Raw genomic sequence first — 19,542 nt, 5'->3', positions numbered from 1 at the left:
ATGTTTGAAGATAATTTTTCCTGATCTCTTCCTTCAGGCTAAATATCTATGGTTTTATCAAGTGTGTAATTTTTCAGACTCTTTAGTGTTTTGGTTGTCCTCCGTAGGTAGCTGCCAGTTTATCCACAGTCCTCTTAAAATACAGATCTTCAGAATTCTAGGGTTGTTTTATAGATTACAGGGGCAATATTAACTTCTTGACCTGTATATGTGCTTATATAGACATAGTTCAAGATTGCAATAATGGATTGGCATTTGCTTCATGGTATGGCTTATATTGACTATATTGTTGGCTAAACTCCATAACTTTTGAGCCATCTCTTTGTTATATGTTACCAAAATGAAGATATAGTTGTTATATTTCACTTGTTTTCATGTCTGTCAAATTATTACTTTAATGTTTTTCTCTAAAATGCATATTTAATTTATAAAGGTATAGCTTGGAAATAGATGGTATAATACCCTTCTGAATTAAAACATCAGTGAAGATTGAGTTACCTGTTTTTAAGATGTTTTGTAATTTTCAAAGTCTTGAAAATAATATCTATAGCAATATTTTTGGATAAGTTGATGAGATTCTAAACTGAGTCACATTAAGAAATGTGACTTTTAATTAGTAAATGTACTTTAAATGTTTTAGTAAGATTTTTAAGACTAAAATGTTTGACCTCTTCAGTGAAGTTAACATAATAGCACTTTGAATGTAAGAGAAATTAAGTTATTAGTGGTAATACAGATGAAAAGTATCCAGCCAACCTAGAAATGTCAGTAATTTTTTTTTATGGAGAATCAAGGGAACCATTTTTAAATGGTGTATATTCTGTTCTCTGCATTAAATGCTAACTGTTCCCCTGAATCTGGTAAAAAGAAGCAGTCTTAACAGAAATAGGCCTGTTTTATTTTTCATATTAACATTGTAATGTAAGCTCAGTATTAGTATATTTAGTCAGTATTTTAATGACCTGGTGACCCAGTATGTTAAAACCAAACATGGGCAGAGGAGTTTTTGTAACAAGAAATTGTGTTTTTCTTTCCTTGAAAAAAAGATAAAAAGAAGAACTACATGGCATTAGTTAAGATAAAAGACAGTGTATGATTTTGCACCCCATTTTATTTTATTTTTTTTTTTAATTTTTTGTTTATTAGAGACACACAGAGAGAGAGACAGAGAGAGATAGATGGGCAGAGGGAGAGAGAGAGAGAGAGACAGATGGGCAGAGGGAGAAGCAGGCTCCATGCATGGAGCCCGATGTGGGACTCAACCCCCGTCTCTAGGATCACACCCTGGGCTGAAGGCGGCACTAAACTGCTAAGCCACTGCGGCTGCCCTGCACCCCACTTTAAATATAAATGGCAAGAGGTGAAATTTTACAATTTACATAGCATTGTATTTATTCCTTTATTAGAGATATATTTAAGTATGCCCTCGAGATTCATATTATTCACTGTGTACATACTAGCTAATTCTGAGTTATTATTCCTTAAATCCTGTTTGTGGGAAATTCACTATTAAAATTACATATATGCAGTTTTTAAATTTTATTTATTATATATTTTGCTGTTTGCTGAATGCCATAATAAATTGTTTATAATCTAAAAGATATATAAATCATAGTCTGTTGAATTAAGAAAAAGGCTAGTGGGAAAAATTTAAAAAAACAAAAACAACTGTATATTAAGATCCTACAAGGGTGTAATTCTTGGTTGTGGGCTTTACCATAGTAAGCTCAGCAATATTAGCAGTATCTTGAAGATTTATGAAGGACAAAGCTGAACCAACTTCAGAAAGACTGATGTATAAAATCAGAATGCCATCAGTAATTCATAATGAGAAGGATAAGTGGTAAGAGTTCTGACCCTGTAAGTTTAACACCTAGGAAGCCATATAATAAAGAGAAGGTTGCTTTAAGAGTACTTGGAATCAGAATGGAAAGTTAATTTGTGACTGGACTGTTAATGGACCATCAGATTAAGCTGGCCTAATGGATCTATCTTCACAGTAGGACTATTCTTGCCGTAGTACCAGATAATGAACATTTTTGATATGTATGTCACCCAAAACGTTTAGATGGGCATTTCTAAGATTTGCTTTTTTACTTTTTTCATGATTTCATTTCAGATCAATATTTCTCACTGTGTTCTTACCTCCGTCCCCCATTCTGATTTAAATATATTAATGTCTTTTATCAGGTTCTTCTCAAGTCTTCCTGATCTGGTAGCTTTCTCTATGAGAGATTAAATTGATTAATCTCTTTTGGCTGTGGTACATTGCTTATTTAATCCTTTCAGAGCAGTGATTCTTGAGAGGTACCCTTTTGAGAAGTACTTTTATGCAACCATTACATTTTAGAAAAGGCTTTTTTATTTGTGATAACTGACAATTGAAGTTAATCTCATGCAGTAGTTGAGACACATCAATATGGGATGAAGCTGGAGTATCCAGAAAAATGACTGATTACTGCAGGAAATTTGGGAATGTTGGTTAGTAAAATAGCTACCTACCTGTCTTTAATGTTAAATTATGCATTTTTAAAAGATTTTATTTATTTATTCATGAGATACACAGAGAGAGAGAGGCAGAGACACAGGCAGAGGGAGAAGCAGGCTCCATGTGGGGAGCCCGACATGGGACTCCATCCTGGGTCTCCAGGATCATGTTCTGGGCTGAAGGCAGCGCTAAACCGCTGAGCCACCCAGGCTCCCCAATTATCTATGCATCTTATAAAGGATATGTTTTCTGAGAATTTTAAATAAGAATTAAGGATATATTTCTCAGTATTTTAAATAAGAATTAAGGATATATTTCTCAATATTTATGGAAATTAGCCAAATATGCATTCAAATGAAAAGAGATTAAAAATAACACTTAGTATTTTGTCTCTGTCCTGTTTAATAAAACCTGTAAGGTTATCTTAAGAGTTGATTGATATTCCTAAAATCAGTGTGGGAAGATGATCTTATACTCTGTTTTAGCAGATTTGACCCAGTCATTGGCCTGTAACCTGACACGTAGGGGATGGGTTAAGGATAAGGACAGCTCTTCCTGAATGAAATAAGCCGTAGGAATCATTAGGAATTGGCTTTCCATAGTACTACTTACTAGTAGAGCTACTCTTCTGTGTTTTTTGCAGTTACATATATATTTAGGAAGGAACATTAAATTTAACAGTCTCTTTGATTATTTTCAAGTAATAAAAAGAAGCATGCAAACAACAAAAATAAAAGTATTCAAACTCACTTTGAAATTTCTGTAATACAAGTAGGGGAAGCAATATGGATCAATTCCTGACAACCTTATGACTTATGAGAATTTTAAAAGGTATATAGAATATGTTTAATTAATTAGTAGAACCATTTGTTATGGATACTAGAAATACAAAGGTAGTTCAGTTGAGATTGCAGAAAGTGTCAAGATAAAAATCATACTGGGGCAACTGGGTGGCTCAGTGGGTTAAGTGGCTGCCTTCTGCTCAGGTCATGATCCCAGGGCCTTGGGATTCAGTCCTGTGTCTGACTTTTTGCTCAGTGGGGAGTCTGCTTCTCCCTCTTCCTCTGCCTCTCCCCCCACTCATGTTCTTGCTCTTTCTCTTTGATATACAATCTTTTTAAAAAAATACAAATCAAAATTTTGCAAAAGGTAAATAATGCAAAAAAAAAAATAGATCATTTTAAAAATTCAATTCCAGTATAATTAACACACAGGTTTATGTTAGTTTCAGGCGTACAATATATTTATTCAGCAATTCTGTGCATTTTTCAGTGCCCATCACAATAAGTACTCTTAATCCCATTCACCTATTTCACCCATTTCCCCACTCCTCTCTCCTCTGGTAACCCATCAGTTTGTTTTCTGTAGTTAAGACTGTTTTTGGTTTATCTCTTTTTTCCTTGTTTTCTTTCTTAAATTCCACATGTGAGTGAAATTGTATGGAGTTTGTCTTTCTCTGAATGACTTCACTTAGCATTGTACTCTCTAGATCCTTCTATGTTATTGCAAATGGTAAGATGTCATTCTTTATGGCTGAGTAACATTCCATTATGTATGAATATATTAAATATATATCATATTTTCTTTATTCATTAATCTATCAATGGACAGTTGGACTCCTTCCATCATTTGGGTATTGTTAATAATACTGTTATAAACAAGGAGTATGTATCTTTTCAAATTAGGTTTTTCATATTCTTTGGATAAATAGTAGTGGAATTACTGGATCATATGATAATTCTATTTCTAATTTTTTGAGGAACCATTAAACTGTTTTTCAGAGTGGCTACACCAGTTTGTATATTCCTACCCACAGCGCACGAGGGCTCTTTTTTCAACCACATCTTTGCCAACAGTTTTTTTCTTGTGTTTTAGCCATTCTGATAGGTATGAGGTGATATCTCATGTTGATTGTGACTTGCATTTCTCTGATGTGTGATGTTGAGCATTTCATGTTCTGTTGGCCATCTGTATGTCTTTGGAGTAATGTCTATTCATGTCTTTTGCCCATTTTATATTATTTGTTTTATTTTATTTTATTTTGGTGTTGAGTTGTATAAATTTTTATATATTTTGGATACTAACGCTTTATCAGATACATCGTTTGCAAATATCTTCTCCCATTCAGTAGGTTATCTTCTAGTTTTGCTGATTGCTTTTTTTTGCTGTGCAGAAGCTTTTTATTTTTATATAGTACTGGTAGCTTACTTTCACTTTTGTTTCCTTGCTTCAGGAGACATAGCTAGAATTTTGCTATGGATGATATTAGAGAAATTACTGCCTGTGTTCTCTTGTAGGATTTTTATGGTTTCAGGTCTCATATTTAGGTCTTTAATCCATTTTGAGTTTGTATGGATGTAGAGTATAAGAAAGTGATTCAGTTTTTCTTCTGCATGTGGCTGTCCAGCTTTCCTAATACCATTTGTTGAAGAAACTATCTTTTTCCCATTGCATGTCCTTGCCTCCTTAGTCAAAGATTCATTGACCATATAATTGTGGGTTTATTTCTGGGCTCTCTGTTCTGTTCCATTGATCTCTGTGTCTCTTTTTGTGCCAGTACCATACTGTTTTGATTATTACAGCTTTGTAATGTATCTTGATACCTGGTGTTGTGATACTCCAGTTACGTCTTCTTTTTCAAAATTGCCTTGGCTGTTTGGGGCTTTTGTAGTTCTACACAAATTTTAGGATTATTTGTTCAGTTCTGTGAAAAGGCTCTTGGTATTTTGATAGGGATTGTGTTAAATCTGAAGATTGCTTTGGATAGTAAGCACATTTTAACAGTATTTGTTCTTCCAATCCATGAGCATGGAATAGCTTTCATTTGTGTTGTCTTCACTTTCTTTCATTAGTGTTTTGTAGTTTACAAAGTACAAATCTTTTGCTTCTTTGGTTAGTTTAATCCTAGGTATTTTGCTATTTTTGGTGTAGTCATACCTGGTATTTTCTTAATTTCTATTTCTACTAGTTTATTAATGGTGTATAGAAATGCAGTGAATTTCTGTAAATTGCTTTTGTGTCCTGAGACCTTACTGAATTCATTTATCACTTCTAGTAGTTTTTAGGTGGAATCTTTCGGGCTTTCTATATATAGTGTCATGTCATTTGCAAATAGTCAAAGTTTTACCTCTTCCTTACTGGTTTGGATGCCTTTTATTTCTCTTTCTTGTCTGATTGCTCTGACTAGGACTTCAGGACAATGTTGAATAAAAGTGTTAAGAGTCAACATCTTTGTCTTGTTCCTGACCTTAGCAGGAAAGCTCGAAGTTTTTCACAACTGAGTGTGAGGTTTTCCATATATGGTCTTTATTAGGTTGAAGTATGTTTCCTCTAGACCTATTTTGTTGAGGGTTTTTAACATGAATGGATGTTGTACTTTTTTTTTTTTTAATTTTTATTTATTTATGATAGTCACACAGAGAGAGAGAGGCAGAGACACAGGCAGAGGGAGGAGCAGGCTCCATGCACCGGGAGCCCGATGTGGGATTCGATCCCGGGTCTCCAGGATTGTGCCCTGGGCCAAAGACAGGTGCTAAACCGCTGCGCCACCCAGGGATCCCTGGATGTTGTACTTTGTAAAATGCTTTTCTGGCTTCTATTTAAGTGATCATATGGTTTTTATCCTTTCTCATATTGATGTGATATATCATGTTGATTGATTTGTAAATGTTGAACCCTTGCATCCCAGGAATCAATCCCTCTTGATTGTGGTGAATGATTTTTTTGTATTGTTGGCTTTTGTTTTTTAATACTTTGTTGAGGATTTTTATATCTATGTTCATCAGAGAGGTTGGCCTGTAGTTCGTTCTCTTTTTTAGTAGTGCCTTTATCTTTTTTTTTTTTTTTTTAATAGTGCCTTTATCTGATTTTGGTATCAGAGGATATATTTGGATGCTTTCCTTCCTTTTGTGTTTTTTATGAAAAGCTTGAGAAAAATAGTAAACGTTGGTAGAATTCACCTGTGCAGCTGTCTACTCCTGGACTTTTATTTGCTGGGAGTCTTTTGATTACTGATTCAGTTTCAGTGTTGATAGTTGGTAAGGTTTGTGTGGGTCTCTTGTTATGGAGCCTTGCTCCACTTTAGAAAATTCCTGCTGCAGGGGTTAGAGGGGTTGGGTGTATCATGCCAGCTAGGTCCTAGCTGGTCTGCTGTAGGAAATCTGTAGCCTCTTGGGAGGGAAGTTGGTAGGGTTATCAGAAGAGCAGGGGTAGCCAGTGAGGATGGGTAGTGTTAAGAAGGTTTGTGCATTGGGAGGAGATGTGGAACCAACTCCTGGCTGGAGAGGGTGTGTCCACTGGAGAATGTGGGGGTGTGGTGCTTTGTTAGGAAGCTAGGTGGAGAGTGTTGTCCGCACTGATTCCTTGCAGGGACCCAGGTATCTGAGAGGCAAAGGGGGGAAATGGCACCTGCTACCTCTTTTGTTCTTGGAGAAGTCTTCCAACAATCCCTACCTGTCCAGCATAGGCTCTGAGATTAGTAAACAGATCTCCCTCCTGCATACCCCAGATATTTTTTCAAACTGCTGCGTTTATGCTGTGTCTATTAGAGGCTATTTGTTGTGCTCTTTAAGGGTGAGGACTCAGTGTCCCCTCCCTGCTGGCTCCCAGAGTCACACCTACTGATTTTAAAGTTCCAGGTATTAAGCACTGATGTAACAACTTGTGAAATTACATGCTTCTGGTTTTCAAAGTCAGATGTTAAGGGGATTTGTTTTCCCTGTGTGCTATTCTTGTGCCTGGAGTGTTTGGCATGAGGTTTCCTTTCTCTCCCCACTTCAAGCCCAAGGCATCCCTCTGTTTTCTGAACAATCCCTTAGGTCTCCTTAGGAAAGTCTCCACCCGTATCTCTGCTCTTTCTACCCACTTTGATGCAGCCTCTTTTTTTTTTGCACGGAGCTGTAGAGAGTCTGTTTTGCCAGTCCTCAGGCTGTTTTGTGGATTATTTACACTGTTACAGGGTTACTAGTTGTATCCATAGGATGAGGTTGAGTTTGGGATCTTTTCTACTCTGCTGTCTCCCAGAACTCCTCCTAAAAAGTAGATTTTTAAAAAAATTTTAAGGTAAGATAGAGACTCATAGCCATAGAAATAAAATTAAAATGACACTCAGAATTAAGATAATTATGAAGCTATTTTAGATTAATAGGTTTAATTCTTCTCTTCATTTGTACTTCCATGGTTCATATACAAAAAGACAGTACCTTTTGCCATTTAAAATCTAATAAGTTAAAAAATATATAAATTTTATAGGTTGTAGTTTCTGAACAGAGTACATTAAACCTAGAAATTATTTAGAGTCTTATAAAGAACAGAATCAAAGAAGAGAGTAAATGTTCATAAAACACAAAATTTTGTCAAAGCAACACTCAGATTAATTCATATTTTTGAGTGCTTATTCAGCTTTTAAAACCTTGATTGAAAGTACAGAAAAACACAACAAAGGCAATGAAAATTATCAATGTTGAAATTACTAATATTAAACCTGATAATTTCATTTCAAGAATGAAAAAAGAATTAGAAATGAAATGGCTTTTTATGGGAAGTGATATAATAATAAAAATGACAAGGAATACTGTTATACACTTGTACGATTTTCTCCAAAACCTGAAATGTCCTAAGTGACACAAGTGTTACTTTATCAGATCAGTTAATGAGGAAAGAAATTTGAGATGGTTTTGTTTTGTTTCTCAGTGATTCCACTAAAAGGATGTGATGGATTTATTGGTCATTTTGGTGCATTAGAAAAAAAAGTATGTTTTATATAGAGAGATAGCCTTCATTTATCTTTATAAGGCAAATAGAACTCTATTGGAATATCCAATGGGAGCTTTGCACTCCCTGCAGGACCTAAATTAACATAGATACAGGGGAGCTATTGGATATTTATTAAAAAAGAAAGTTGACATATTTGGTAATTGACAAGTAGTAAATTGATTATAGTTGACTCATTTTTTAAAAATTACTTAAGAATTTAGTGAGAGTGTTGACATTTACATTTTTGCAGACTTTTCCATTTCTGGCATAAACTAGATTTTTTATACCTACTTTCATACCTGATGTTATTTTTTTCTGAAGGATATGAAGAAAACTTAGTCTCACACATACTTATAGTTAGAAAAGAGCTGTTTTGGGTATCCCTGGGTGGCTCAGTGGTTTAGCCCCTGCCTTTGACCCAGGGTGTGATCTTGGAGTCCTGGGATCGAGTCCCACATTGGGCTCCCTGCATGGAGCCTGCTTCTCCCTCTGCCTGTGTCTCTGCCTCTTTCTCTTTCTCATAAATAAATAAGATCTTAAAAAAAAAAGAAAAAGAAAAGCTGTTTTAATAAAGCCTTTTCAGATGTGAATATTCTTTTTTGGTAATCCAAAAAAACTCAAGTAGTGGTACTTTAAAGGTTATTATAAGTGGAATCTGAAACCTTACTTGGTTTTTTGAATCCTAAACTATAGTGGTCAGTCTTGCACTTGATGGATTTTGTACTTCTCTATATAACATCATACATTGGTTGGGAAATCTTGGATCCATGAGTTAGGCAGATATTCCAAATTATGTTCACATGCAATACCAAAAAAAAAATCACGGGATCCCTGGGTGGCTCAGCGGTTTAGCGCCTGCCTTTGGCCCAGGGCGCGATCCTGGAGCCCCAGGATCGAGTCCCGCGTCGGGCTCCCGGCATGGAGCCTGCTTCTCCCTCCTCCTGTCTCTGCCTCTCTCTCTCTCTATGTCTATCATAAATAAATAAATCTTTAAAAAAAAAAAAAAAAAGATCACTCATTACTATCACCACTAAACCTATTAGAAAAGGCTTAAAGTACTGGAAAGTAGTCAAGCTCTTGGTTGACAGATATTTTCAAAAATTCTGCTTTTTCTGGGAAAATTCTAATTTTATCATTTGTTTTTCTTAAAGTTTAGGCTCACTTTTAATTTTCTAGAAAATATCTGCCAAATACCCAATTCTGAATAGCTTTGGTTTATCTGTCATCCATTGTTTTAAGTAAAAGTAGTGTTCTGTGAGAGAAACAAGTAAGCTTACAAAACTCAATCTTACAAGTGCTTTTCCCTAAAATAACTGAGACACTGAAGTATATTGCAGAAGAGCATTATACATACTTCCCACTAAGTCATACAGAATATTAAAAAGATTAGTATAGAGGGGTTAAATTTTATTTTTAATCAATAATTTGTACTGCCTAATCAAGGACGTAGTTTAAACAGGCTTTTTTTTTTTTTTTTTTTTTTTAAGATTTTACTTATTTATTCATGAGACACTGAGAGAGAGGCAGAGATAGAGACTGAGTGAGAAGTAGGCTCCCTGTGGGGAGCCTGATGCAGGATTTGATCTCAGGAACACAACCTGAGTGAAAGGCAGATGCTCAGCCACTGAGCTACCCAGGTGCACCGGCTTGCTATTTTTTTTTTTTTTTTTTGACTGCAAGTATGGTAGTGGGAAAAAAACAGTGCTAGCATAGAATGATGCCACTATCCCAATTTGTGCTAAGATACTCAAATTTTCATTTATTTGTTTGTTTACAATTCATTGAATTTTAGTAACTTTACCAGATACTGCAACCATCACCATAAATCAATTTTTGGATATTTTCAACTGCTCAATAAGGAAACTTCATGGCTGTGGAATTGTGTTTTTGTGTGTATGTGTTTTTTTTGTTTTGTTTTGTTTTTTGTTTTTGTTTTTTTTAAACAGTGTGTTAGCACAAGTGGAAAATAACTACTCCTGCAGGATTATAGCTTTCACTTTTCACTAAAATACTGTGCTTATTCTTCACTTACCATAAGGTCAGGTTACCATTGTTTTTTCTTCCACATTAGTAATGTCTTCATGGCTCTTTTTGAGTTTTGCTTGATTCTAATCTTTTTCATACAAAAATATAACTAGTTGGCTTGGCATATCATTGTGTTAGCCATTTTTCTAGATTGTGGAGTACCTACCAGTAAGTAGTGTCATTTGCATTTGTAGGTCTGCAATCAGTATGTGCTTTCAGTTGTCTTTGATTAATACTAGAAATTTGTGGAGAAGTTACTCTTCCTGTTTTCAGGTTTTTTTTTTTTTTTTTTTTTTTTAAGATTTTATTTATTTATGTGACAGGGAGCACAAGCAGGGTGAGTTGCAGGCAGAGGGAGAGGGAGAAGCAGGCTCTGGCCAAGCCGGGAGTCAGATGCAGGGATCATCCCAGGACTGCTGTGGGATCATGACCTGAGCCAAAGGCAGATGCTTAACCAACTGAGCCACTCAGGCACCCCTGTTTTCAATTTCTAATAGCACAATAATACAATTAAATGTGGTTCATTGAGTATATTAATCGATAAAACTACATCAAATTGATAGTTAATATAGATTTTGGACATAATTTTTTTTTGTAGAACAGAAAAGTTCTTAGTTGATAATTTATACTTTTGTCCTTGAAGTGAAAGTTTAGGTACCAGTGCAGGTTAAATAATGTTTTACATCATATATATTACCATTTCTGACATAATTTATTCTGAATCTAAAATGGAAATGATTTGCACATTTGAAAAATGTTGAACTTTTAAATGTAACATCTATAAGATAAGGTATCAAATATAAGACAAAGAAATGTTCATAGGCTATTAGAGAAAAGAATGCATTTGTGATACAATGCCCTAGTTACTTACTCTCCAATTGTAAAAAGATTTAAAGTTCAGTTGGAGTCAAACACTGCCTTGAGTGTTTTCTAACTAAAAACATAAACACCCTAAGAAATTTCTTTTTTTTTTTTTTTAATTTTTATTTAATTATGATAGTCACACAGAGAGAGAGAGAGAGGCAGAGACATAGGCAGAGGGAGAAGCAGGCTCCATGCACTGGGAGCCCGACGTGGGATTCGATCCCTGGTCTCCAGGATCGCACCCTGGGCCAAAGGCAGGCGCTAAGCCGCTGCGCCACCCGGGGTTCCCGCCTAAGAAATTTCAAGTTTTACTGTTAATAGTCAACTGGGTGGTATTCAGAAATTGTCCTGACTGACCTTTCCGTCTCTATTTTTCCTGTTTTTGGACTGTTCCTGATAAAACTCTTTCTCATGCAGATATTTTAGCTAATCTAGCACAAGATGATGACATTTAAGGTTTCCATCTAAAAAAAATTTTTTTTAAAATTAAAGTTTATCCTTTGAAGTTCTCCTAAGTTACTTGCCTTGTTTTTTGTTTTTGTTTTTTCAGACTGTCTTTCCAGAAATGCCCTTCTCTTCTTTTTTTATACCTATCTCAGCCTGCCTGTTTTTGAAGATCCAGCTCAGGCTTATTTCAACTTTCATGAAGTCCTGTCTATGTATTGTGTCTACTTTATATTTGATATTTAATTACTTAATGCCTTTAAAATAAATAACTTATACTTGCTTTATTTTTCCTTCTAGAGTATAAGATGTATGAGGACAGAATTTTTATTCTCTGTGTTATGATAGCATCTGGCACATTAGCTACTTATATATTTTTTTATTTTGGGATGTTTTGTCTTGATTACTAAATGATCTGACTTGCAATTAGAAAACACTGCAAAAAACTTCCATAAAACTGTATAATTGGAGCAGGGTTTACTAGAGAAAAAATATACTAAAACATTTTTAATTACCTATCATGAAATTATACTTAAATACAATAAATATTGATGTTTCTATTTAAAAGAAAAAAATAATAGGGGTACTTGGGTGGCTCACTTGTTAAGGTCTAACTCTTGATCTCAGCTCAGGTCTTGATCTCAGGGTGGCTCACTTGTTAAGGTCTGACTCTTGATCTCAGCTCAGGTCTTGATCTCAGGGTTGTGAGTTCAAGCCACAAGTTGGGCTCCACATTGGGTGTGGAGCCTACTTTAAAAAAAGAAAGGAAAAATAATAAAATTAGATTTCAAAAATAGAGGAGTTACACCCTCTATCCCTAAATAGTTTATAATCCAAACAAATAATACAAGAAGTAGCTTAAAAACATATTTAACTAAGTACTGATGTATTGTGCATTATAAATACAATAGGTTTAACAGTTTCCTTCCAGATCAGTAAGATCTGGAAAAGTTAGAAGAGTCCAGTAAAGATGAACATTGATCCTGATTTCAGTTGACAGAAAAAGAGACAACAAGAAAGAAATAGAATAAAATAGTACAGCAGACATGTGTAGACTGTTAAACCACATCTGTGATTTTGCTTGTATTTTAATTAAAATAAAACATATCATCACTGATCCTACAAGATTGTGAACTAAGATAACTTAAGAGTCACTTTATCCCTCACTCCCCTTCTTTATGTATTGATTTATGTAGATATACATACATAGGAAGGATCACTTCTGTTCTAGAAGGTAGGGAGTTCCTGTTTGGAAGTCTAGAGCCATGGTAATACTGTATACTAAGGGTCTGGACTGTGGGCCACTGCCTCTTTTTTTGTTTTTTTTTTTCTTATGGCCTATGATTGAAGAATGGCTTTTGCATTTTAAATGGTTAAAAAATTTTTGAAAGAAAAATATTTTGTGACATGTAAAAATTACATTGAGACTATAGTTTTCATGTCCATAAATTTATTGGAACACAGCCATGTTCATTGATCTGTATAGTGTCTTTGGCTGCTTTTGAACTATAAGGACAGAGTTGTTGTGACAGGGATCATATACTGTTGTACTCTTGTTGCCTCACACTGCTACTCAGTGCATTATGAAACCAACAATGCTGCACATACACCTGGCCAATGTTTCTGGGGCCCTGTTTATATTGCCATACTGCAATACTTCACCACTTTTATTACCAGTGCATACTCATCATGTCAAAACAAGAAAAGTGGACTTCAAATGTGCTTTTAAGGCACAATGGAGTGGGGATTATTTTGTTCTGAATTAGAAAGCAAAGCATTGAACTGACACTATAGGTATGCTGAAAGAGTACAATTTAATTTATATTGCAAGACTGTAAGCACTCATTATAATATTGCAACTGACAGCAAAGCATCAGAAGAATTAGGAAATTTAAAATGTCATTATAGCTGAATTTCCTCACAAAAATTAGTGAAAATAAGACTTCAAGCAGATAAATTTCTGAGTGGCTCTTGTTTCACCAGGTAGGGAACGCCATTTTACCAATGATGATTCTAAATCATGTTCAGTTGAAGTAGCTGAAGAAATAATGTTCAGAAAAAATAAACTTGCTTAAAAATACTAACTTTTTGGTTGAGAACAGTTACTGAGAGTTGAAGTTATCTGGAACAATGTCAATAATCAATTAAAAAACAAGGCACGTGATTTTTAGTGATTTTCCTTGGGTCTTGAGGAGTCAACAGATGTTACCAAATGGCTTAGTTGTTGATTTGAGGAATCAGTGTTGGATTTGAAATGACTAAAGAATATACCTTTATGAATAGTCTATGTGGAACAGGTGTAGGTGAAAATACTTTCAAGGTGGACAAAACACTAATTTAATAAAACCTGAAGTGGAATCTGCTAAGATATAAAACTTTGTGGCAAATACCTGTGGAAGAAAAAAAAGTTCAAAACCTATTGAGACCAGATACTTTGTGGCAAATACTTGAATCTGTGTGTTCTCTGCCTACCTGCCTGCTAGCTGTCCTTCCTTCAAAGAGAGAGAATGAACAAGGGTTAGGGGCAGAGGGAGAGGAAGAGAGAGAAACTTAAGCAGGCCCCATGCCCAGCATGGAGCCCAATGCATGTTTTGATCTCACCACTCTGAGGTCTTGACCTGAGCGGAAATCAAGAGTTGGATGCTTAACTGACTGAACTACCCAGGCACCTCATGTGGTATAGTTTTGAACCATTTTTGTCAACAGTGAACTTCATTTGCTCCTGTGGACTTAACCGTTGTCCATGAATTTTTGTCAGAAATAGAATATCCTGATTTTCCCTACTTAACAACAGTTGGATGGCTTAGCAAGGGCAAAGTTTTAGTGTGACTTTTTTGAGCTCAGGGCAAGATTGAATTTTTTCTGAGAAAAATTGCCCTCAAAAATAATTATCAAGCCTTGGATGGCTCTGGAAATTAACTTTGCTATAATGTGTTACTGTGTCTTAATTCACCCTAAAATGTCAAAGTAAAATAGTATTTATATGGAAAACTATATTTTAGGGAACCCTGGGTGGCACAGCGGTTTAGCGCCTGCCTTTGGCCCAGGGCGCGATCCTGGAGACCCGGGATCGAATCCCACGTCGGGCTCCCGGTGCATGGAGCCTGCTTCTCTCTCTGCCTGTGTCTCTGCCTCTCTCTCTCTCTGTGACAATCATTCATAAATAAATAAATAAGAAAACTATATTTTAGCAGTCACTCTGATGACAACTAACATAGAATGAATAAGAAGTAATGTCCAGCTGCTTTGTTTTCCATTCTTTCACATGATAAAACAAAAAAGGAGACCTTCATTCCCACACAGATTTATAGTAGATCCATTTTTCAAATTCAAATTACAGTTCCAGAATGTTTTAGGCCTCATTGTTAGGTACAAAGGAAATTTCCATATTTCAAATTCACTTAACTGTGCTATTGAATTGGAAGTGATTTATCTATAATGTAGTATCATAAGGGACAATATCAAAATAATTTAACAGAGTTCTATAATGCCTCCCAGCTGATAAATATGCTAAATTAAGATCACATTTCTGTCAATTGAGAAGTTTTTGAGCTAGGTTCATGAAACACATTTACAAAGAACGGAGTATGTAAAATTAAGAACAGCATTAACAGATAAACATTTGCAGTAAGTTTTAATGTTAGGATCTTTAACTTTGAATGCAATTAAGCAAAATTATCCCCAATAGATAAATGCTGTTCTTCTCATTAGTAAATAAGTTATTTAAAAGATCATACTCCGCTATTAATACTTTGAGTTTTATCAATAAAATATTTTGGAAAGTTTTCTCTTTCTTAAAGTTTGTTCGCTTATTTATTTATTTATTTATTTATTTATTGTGAAATACACAGCAGAGACATAGGCCAAGGGAGAAGCAGGCCCCCTGCAGGGAACCCAGTGGTGGGGCGGGGGGAGGGGTCATCCCAGGACTCTGGGATCATGACCTGAGCCAGAGGCAGTTCCTCAACCACTGAGCCACCCAGGTTCCCCCAGGAAATTTGTTTTCTTTTTGGTTTCTTACATATAAGTACCTATACAATATTCTCAGTTGTGCCTCCTGGCTTGCAAAACCTAAAATATTTATTATCTGCCTTTTAGAAAAGTTTTTTCTAACCCCTGCCATATACTCTCCAAGAGTGGGATTTGATTTCCCAAGAAGTTCTCCTATATTAAAAACAATGAGGATATATGTGGTGCAGTAATAGAAAGCTAGGATAAGTAAATACGTTTAACATTTCATACCATAAACTTAGTTTTTTAAACTATATGGATAAGTTTATTAGTTCCAGGAATGCCTATTTAAAATTACTTACTTGAAAATTAATATTGAGGAAAACAGTCATCCTTTCCTGTGTTTGTGCATGAGATCTCTGATAAGAGAGTATTGAGACAAAAAGTTATTCTGAATGAAGATTGCAATTTATAAATTTCTGCCTGAAACTCAGGCATAATTTTTCAGATGATGAAACTTTAGCCGACTTACTTAGTTATTTTTCTCTAGAAAGTGGTTTATTCTTGAGTGAGTGTTGATTCTTTTTATTCTCTGCCTTGTTTAGAGGAAATTTAAGGAGGGACTAAATATTATTAATTGTTAGATTATTAACAGTGTCTAGGGTCCTCTAAAGAGTTCGAACAACATTTTATTGGTAATCTACTACATGATGAAATACAAAGATTTATTAATATCATGGTCTGGAAGAATTTGGAAGATAAGGTACCTGAGCTGGATCCTGAAGGATGGCTAGAGTTTAGGCTTCCAGAGGGATGTGTTTGGGAGAATATGTGGAGTGAGCTTTAAGAAGTAGAAAAACAGGAAGCAGTCAGTGATGGTCTGGTGGGAGATGAAGCTGGATGGTACTTTGGGGTTTATATATTCAGCCCAGAGTAATGGACTGTATTGACATGTATTTCCGAGGTTGGCATACTGCCTGACACTTCAAGGTACTTCTTGGATAAAAATTATGGAGCTAAAAAAGAAAAAAAAAATTATGGAGCTATTTAAGGAAATTGAGCAGGAGGAATACAGGATAAACACCAAGTGACAGAGGGTGGCCAGCTGCATCAGAATCGCAGGATTTGTCAAATATTAGCTGAGCCCCTGTTGACATTTGTCTGACATCTAATCCTTCCTTTCTAATTCCCGGTGTTACCAGTTTAACCAGAGCCTTATAATACTGTAACAGTTTCTTTCTCCCTGTAGTTTCCAGTCTTTCATTCTCTGAAACTTTAAGTGCCTCATTTTCTGATTATGATGACTGATTTGCACATAGAAAGTTTTCACACATTTTTCCAGAAGGTGAATGACTGAAAGCCATAGCTTAGCAATCTTTTGGAACAGACTGGCAGCATGTATAGGGGCCTTCCCAAATCCTGTTACAATAATAATAGGATTATTTACCTCTGAAGTGAGTCTTCATAAAAGCTGGCATTCTCCTCAAACTTTTGTTTTTTTCATTTCCTTGGAGGAGATGGTCCTTATAATTATTCTTAAGTATTCTCAGTCTTCCGTTACTGAAACAGCACAATGTAATTAATTGGCCATTCAGGTGTTTCTTTGAATCACACGTGGTTGATTATAGATTTAGAGAAACTGTGTTATTAAATTTAAAAATACTAAAGTTATTTAAATTTTTACTATAGGTACCTTAATGCAATTCAGACAATGTGTCCACATATTCTGCGATATTTGACTACAGCCGTCATAACAAACAAAGATGTTCGGAAACGCCGACAGGTGCTAAAAGATCTTGTTAAAGTTATTCAACAGGTAAAAACTAAAATCTTTATTAAGTTTTAAAATGTGTCTAAACTAGATCTAACATATGTTTCTAGGTAAACATGTTAAGGTAAAAATGTTTTAAAAATAGGAAAAAAGGATATATGCAGTATATATATTGAGAACGGAGCCCAGGATACTCAACTGGGAATTTACTCTCTTTAATTCCAAGATATACTTATGTTAGATGTGATATGAATAAATAGTGCTCTCTGCTAGGTGGATAAATGTGTCTTCTATATTAGTGTTGCATTTATTGCAAAGAGTGAAGGAGATTTGGAGCTTGGCACTGTCTTTTGGGAGATGGCTTACCTACATAATTCCAGAGTAGTGATCTTTACATAGGATACAATATTAATAGTCTCCAATTGTACAAAAGCTGTGGCCCTACTGGTTGATTTTAGCAAGTTTCTCAGCAATAACTATGGGTTGGAAAAAGAGCTTACTTATTTGACCTAAGAATAAATTAAATAAGAATACCCTTACATACTTGGGGATGGTTCATCACTGTTTATTGACTAAGGGAGACTTTTGGCAGTAGAGGAACGTGAAAGCCTTTGGTGGAATGGTTGTAGGATGATAATGTACAGAACTCAGTCTGGAAGGCATTATAAGCTTAAGGAGTGGCCTAGAATCAGGATATGAGCAATTGTTTCAAGAAGATGACACTAGGTATTTGCTAGAAATTAATGGTAAGGGAGGAGAAAACATGAAGATTAGAATATTCTAGAGGCAGTCTACCAAACAGTGTAAAATCTGATCCAACCTACCTTTGACTTAATTTTACAGGAGTCTTACACATATAAAGACCCAATTACAGAATTTGTTGAATGCTTATATGTTAACTTTGATTTTGATGGGGCTCAGAAAAAGCTGAGGGAATGCGAATCAGTAAGTATGAATTTTTACTTATACATTAATAACATTATTTAATGTTTGGATATTGGATATTGTAAGAGTTAACTTGCAGTTTTTTAGTAATTAAATCAGAAACCTTAGTCTTAAAATACTTGTTTAGAATTGTGCTGGGGTAAAGACATTTTTTATGAGTTTTTTTTTTTTTTGACATTTTTTATGTTGCCATATTGTATCCCTTTTATTAGTAGTTTGTTAAAACATTGGTGACATTATAAATTAATACATATACCCGTAATTCCATGTCTTATCTTATATGAGTAAATATATGAAGTACTTCATAGGTACGTGTAAGATTGTATAAAATTGCACATGCTAAGTCTGATTCTCAATTTGTTTCATAAGTGGGCCTATCTTTAGAATTTTTCACATGATTGTACTTCACATTTGCTATAAACCAGTTAAGGTATAAGGATGTGTATTTTTTTTAACAATAATGTCTATTGTTAATTGATAGAAATTAAAGCACCTCGGAGCAACTGAGTGAGTCAGATTTCTGTTTTTTTTATGTTAGTTTGCAGAATTTTAAGAAATTAAATGAAAAAAAAATGAAGAACTTACTTTTTATTTTTATTTTTTAAAGATTTTATTTATTTATTCATGAGAGACACGGGCCGGTGGGGGGTGGCAAAGACACAGGCAGAGGAATAAGCAGGCTCCATGCAGGGAGCCCGACATGGGACTTGATCCTGGGTCTCCAGGATCAGGCCCTGGGCTGCAGGCAGCATGAAACCACTGAGTCACCGGGGCTACCCAGGAACTTACCTTTTAAATGCATTTACCAAATCCAAAGTTATTAGTTGTCAGTTTCATTTTCAAACCCAAATATTAACACAAAATATAAAGAATTAGTTCAAGAACTAAGATCTTCTCTAAGGAAAAGAAAATTATCATGTAATAGAACTTCAGAGGTGATTTTCACACATTGGACAAAATATAAAATAGACTACAGTGTGATAATTTGTGTTCATGTAGTTATATGCAGTGTTATGTATTGGTGTACATTTGTTAAATAGACACTAATGAAGTTAAAATATTCTCTTTTAATTATGATACCATCTGTGAAGTAGGAGCCAAAGCCTTGAATTTTTTTCCTTTATTTTCAAGTCTACTTACTTTACATATAAATATGCATATTTTAGTCTGTTCATAACTATTTTAAGAACCTAGAAAAGATGTTATCTACAAAGCATTAATGTAGGATAATGAACAGGACAAAACTACTTTGTCACAAGGTTGCTCAAGTCATCAGTAGAACAAGAAAACATGGCAGTGC

The 19,542-nt window shown here is 34.9% G+C and overlaps 1 protein-coding gene across 1 annotated transcript in view; it reads left to right on the top strand.

The window, feature by feature from the left end:
- Positions 1 to 19,542, top strand: part of EIF3E (eukaryotic translation initiation factor 3 subunit E) — a 53,083-nt gene that overhangs the window by 16,529 nt on the left and 17,012 nt on the right. The window contains exons 8-9 of the mRNA XM_025450145.3: positions 17,216 to 17,342; positions 18,141 to 18,242. Coding sequence (XP_025305930.1) covers positions 17,216 to 17,342; positions 18,141 to 18,242 — 229 coding nt within the window. The remainder of the gene's footprint in view (positions 1 to 17,215; positions 17,343 to 18,140; positions 18,243 to 19,542) is intronic.

Source organism: Canis lupus, chromosome 13 (genome assembly GCF_003254725.2).
Source record: "Canis lupus dingo isolate Sandy chromosome 13, ASM325472v2, whole genome shotgun sequence".
Classification (NCBI taxonomy): domain Eukaryota; kingdom Metazoa; phylum Chordata; class Mammalia; order Carnivora; family Canidae; genus Canis; species Canis lupus.
The sequence above is the reverse complement of the archived record's forward strand: the minus strand, read 5'-3'. Positions and strand labels throughout refer to the sequence as shown.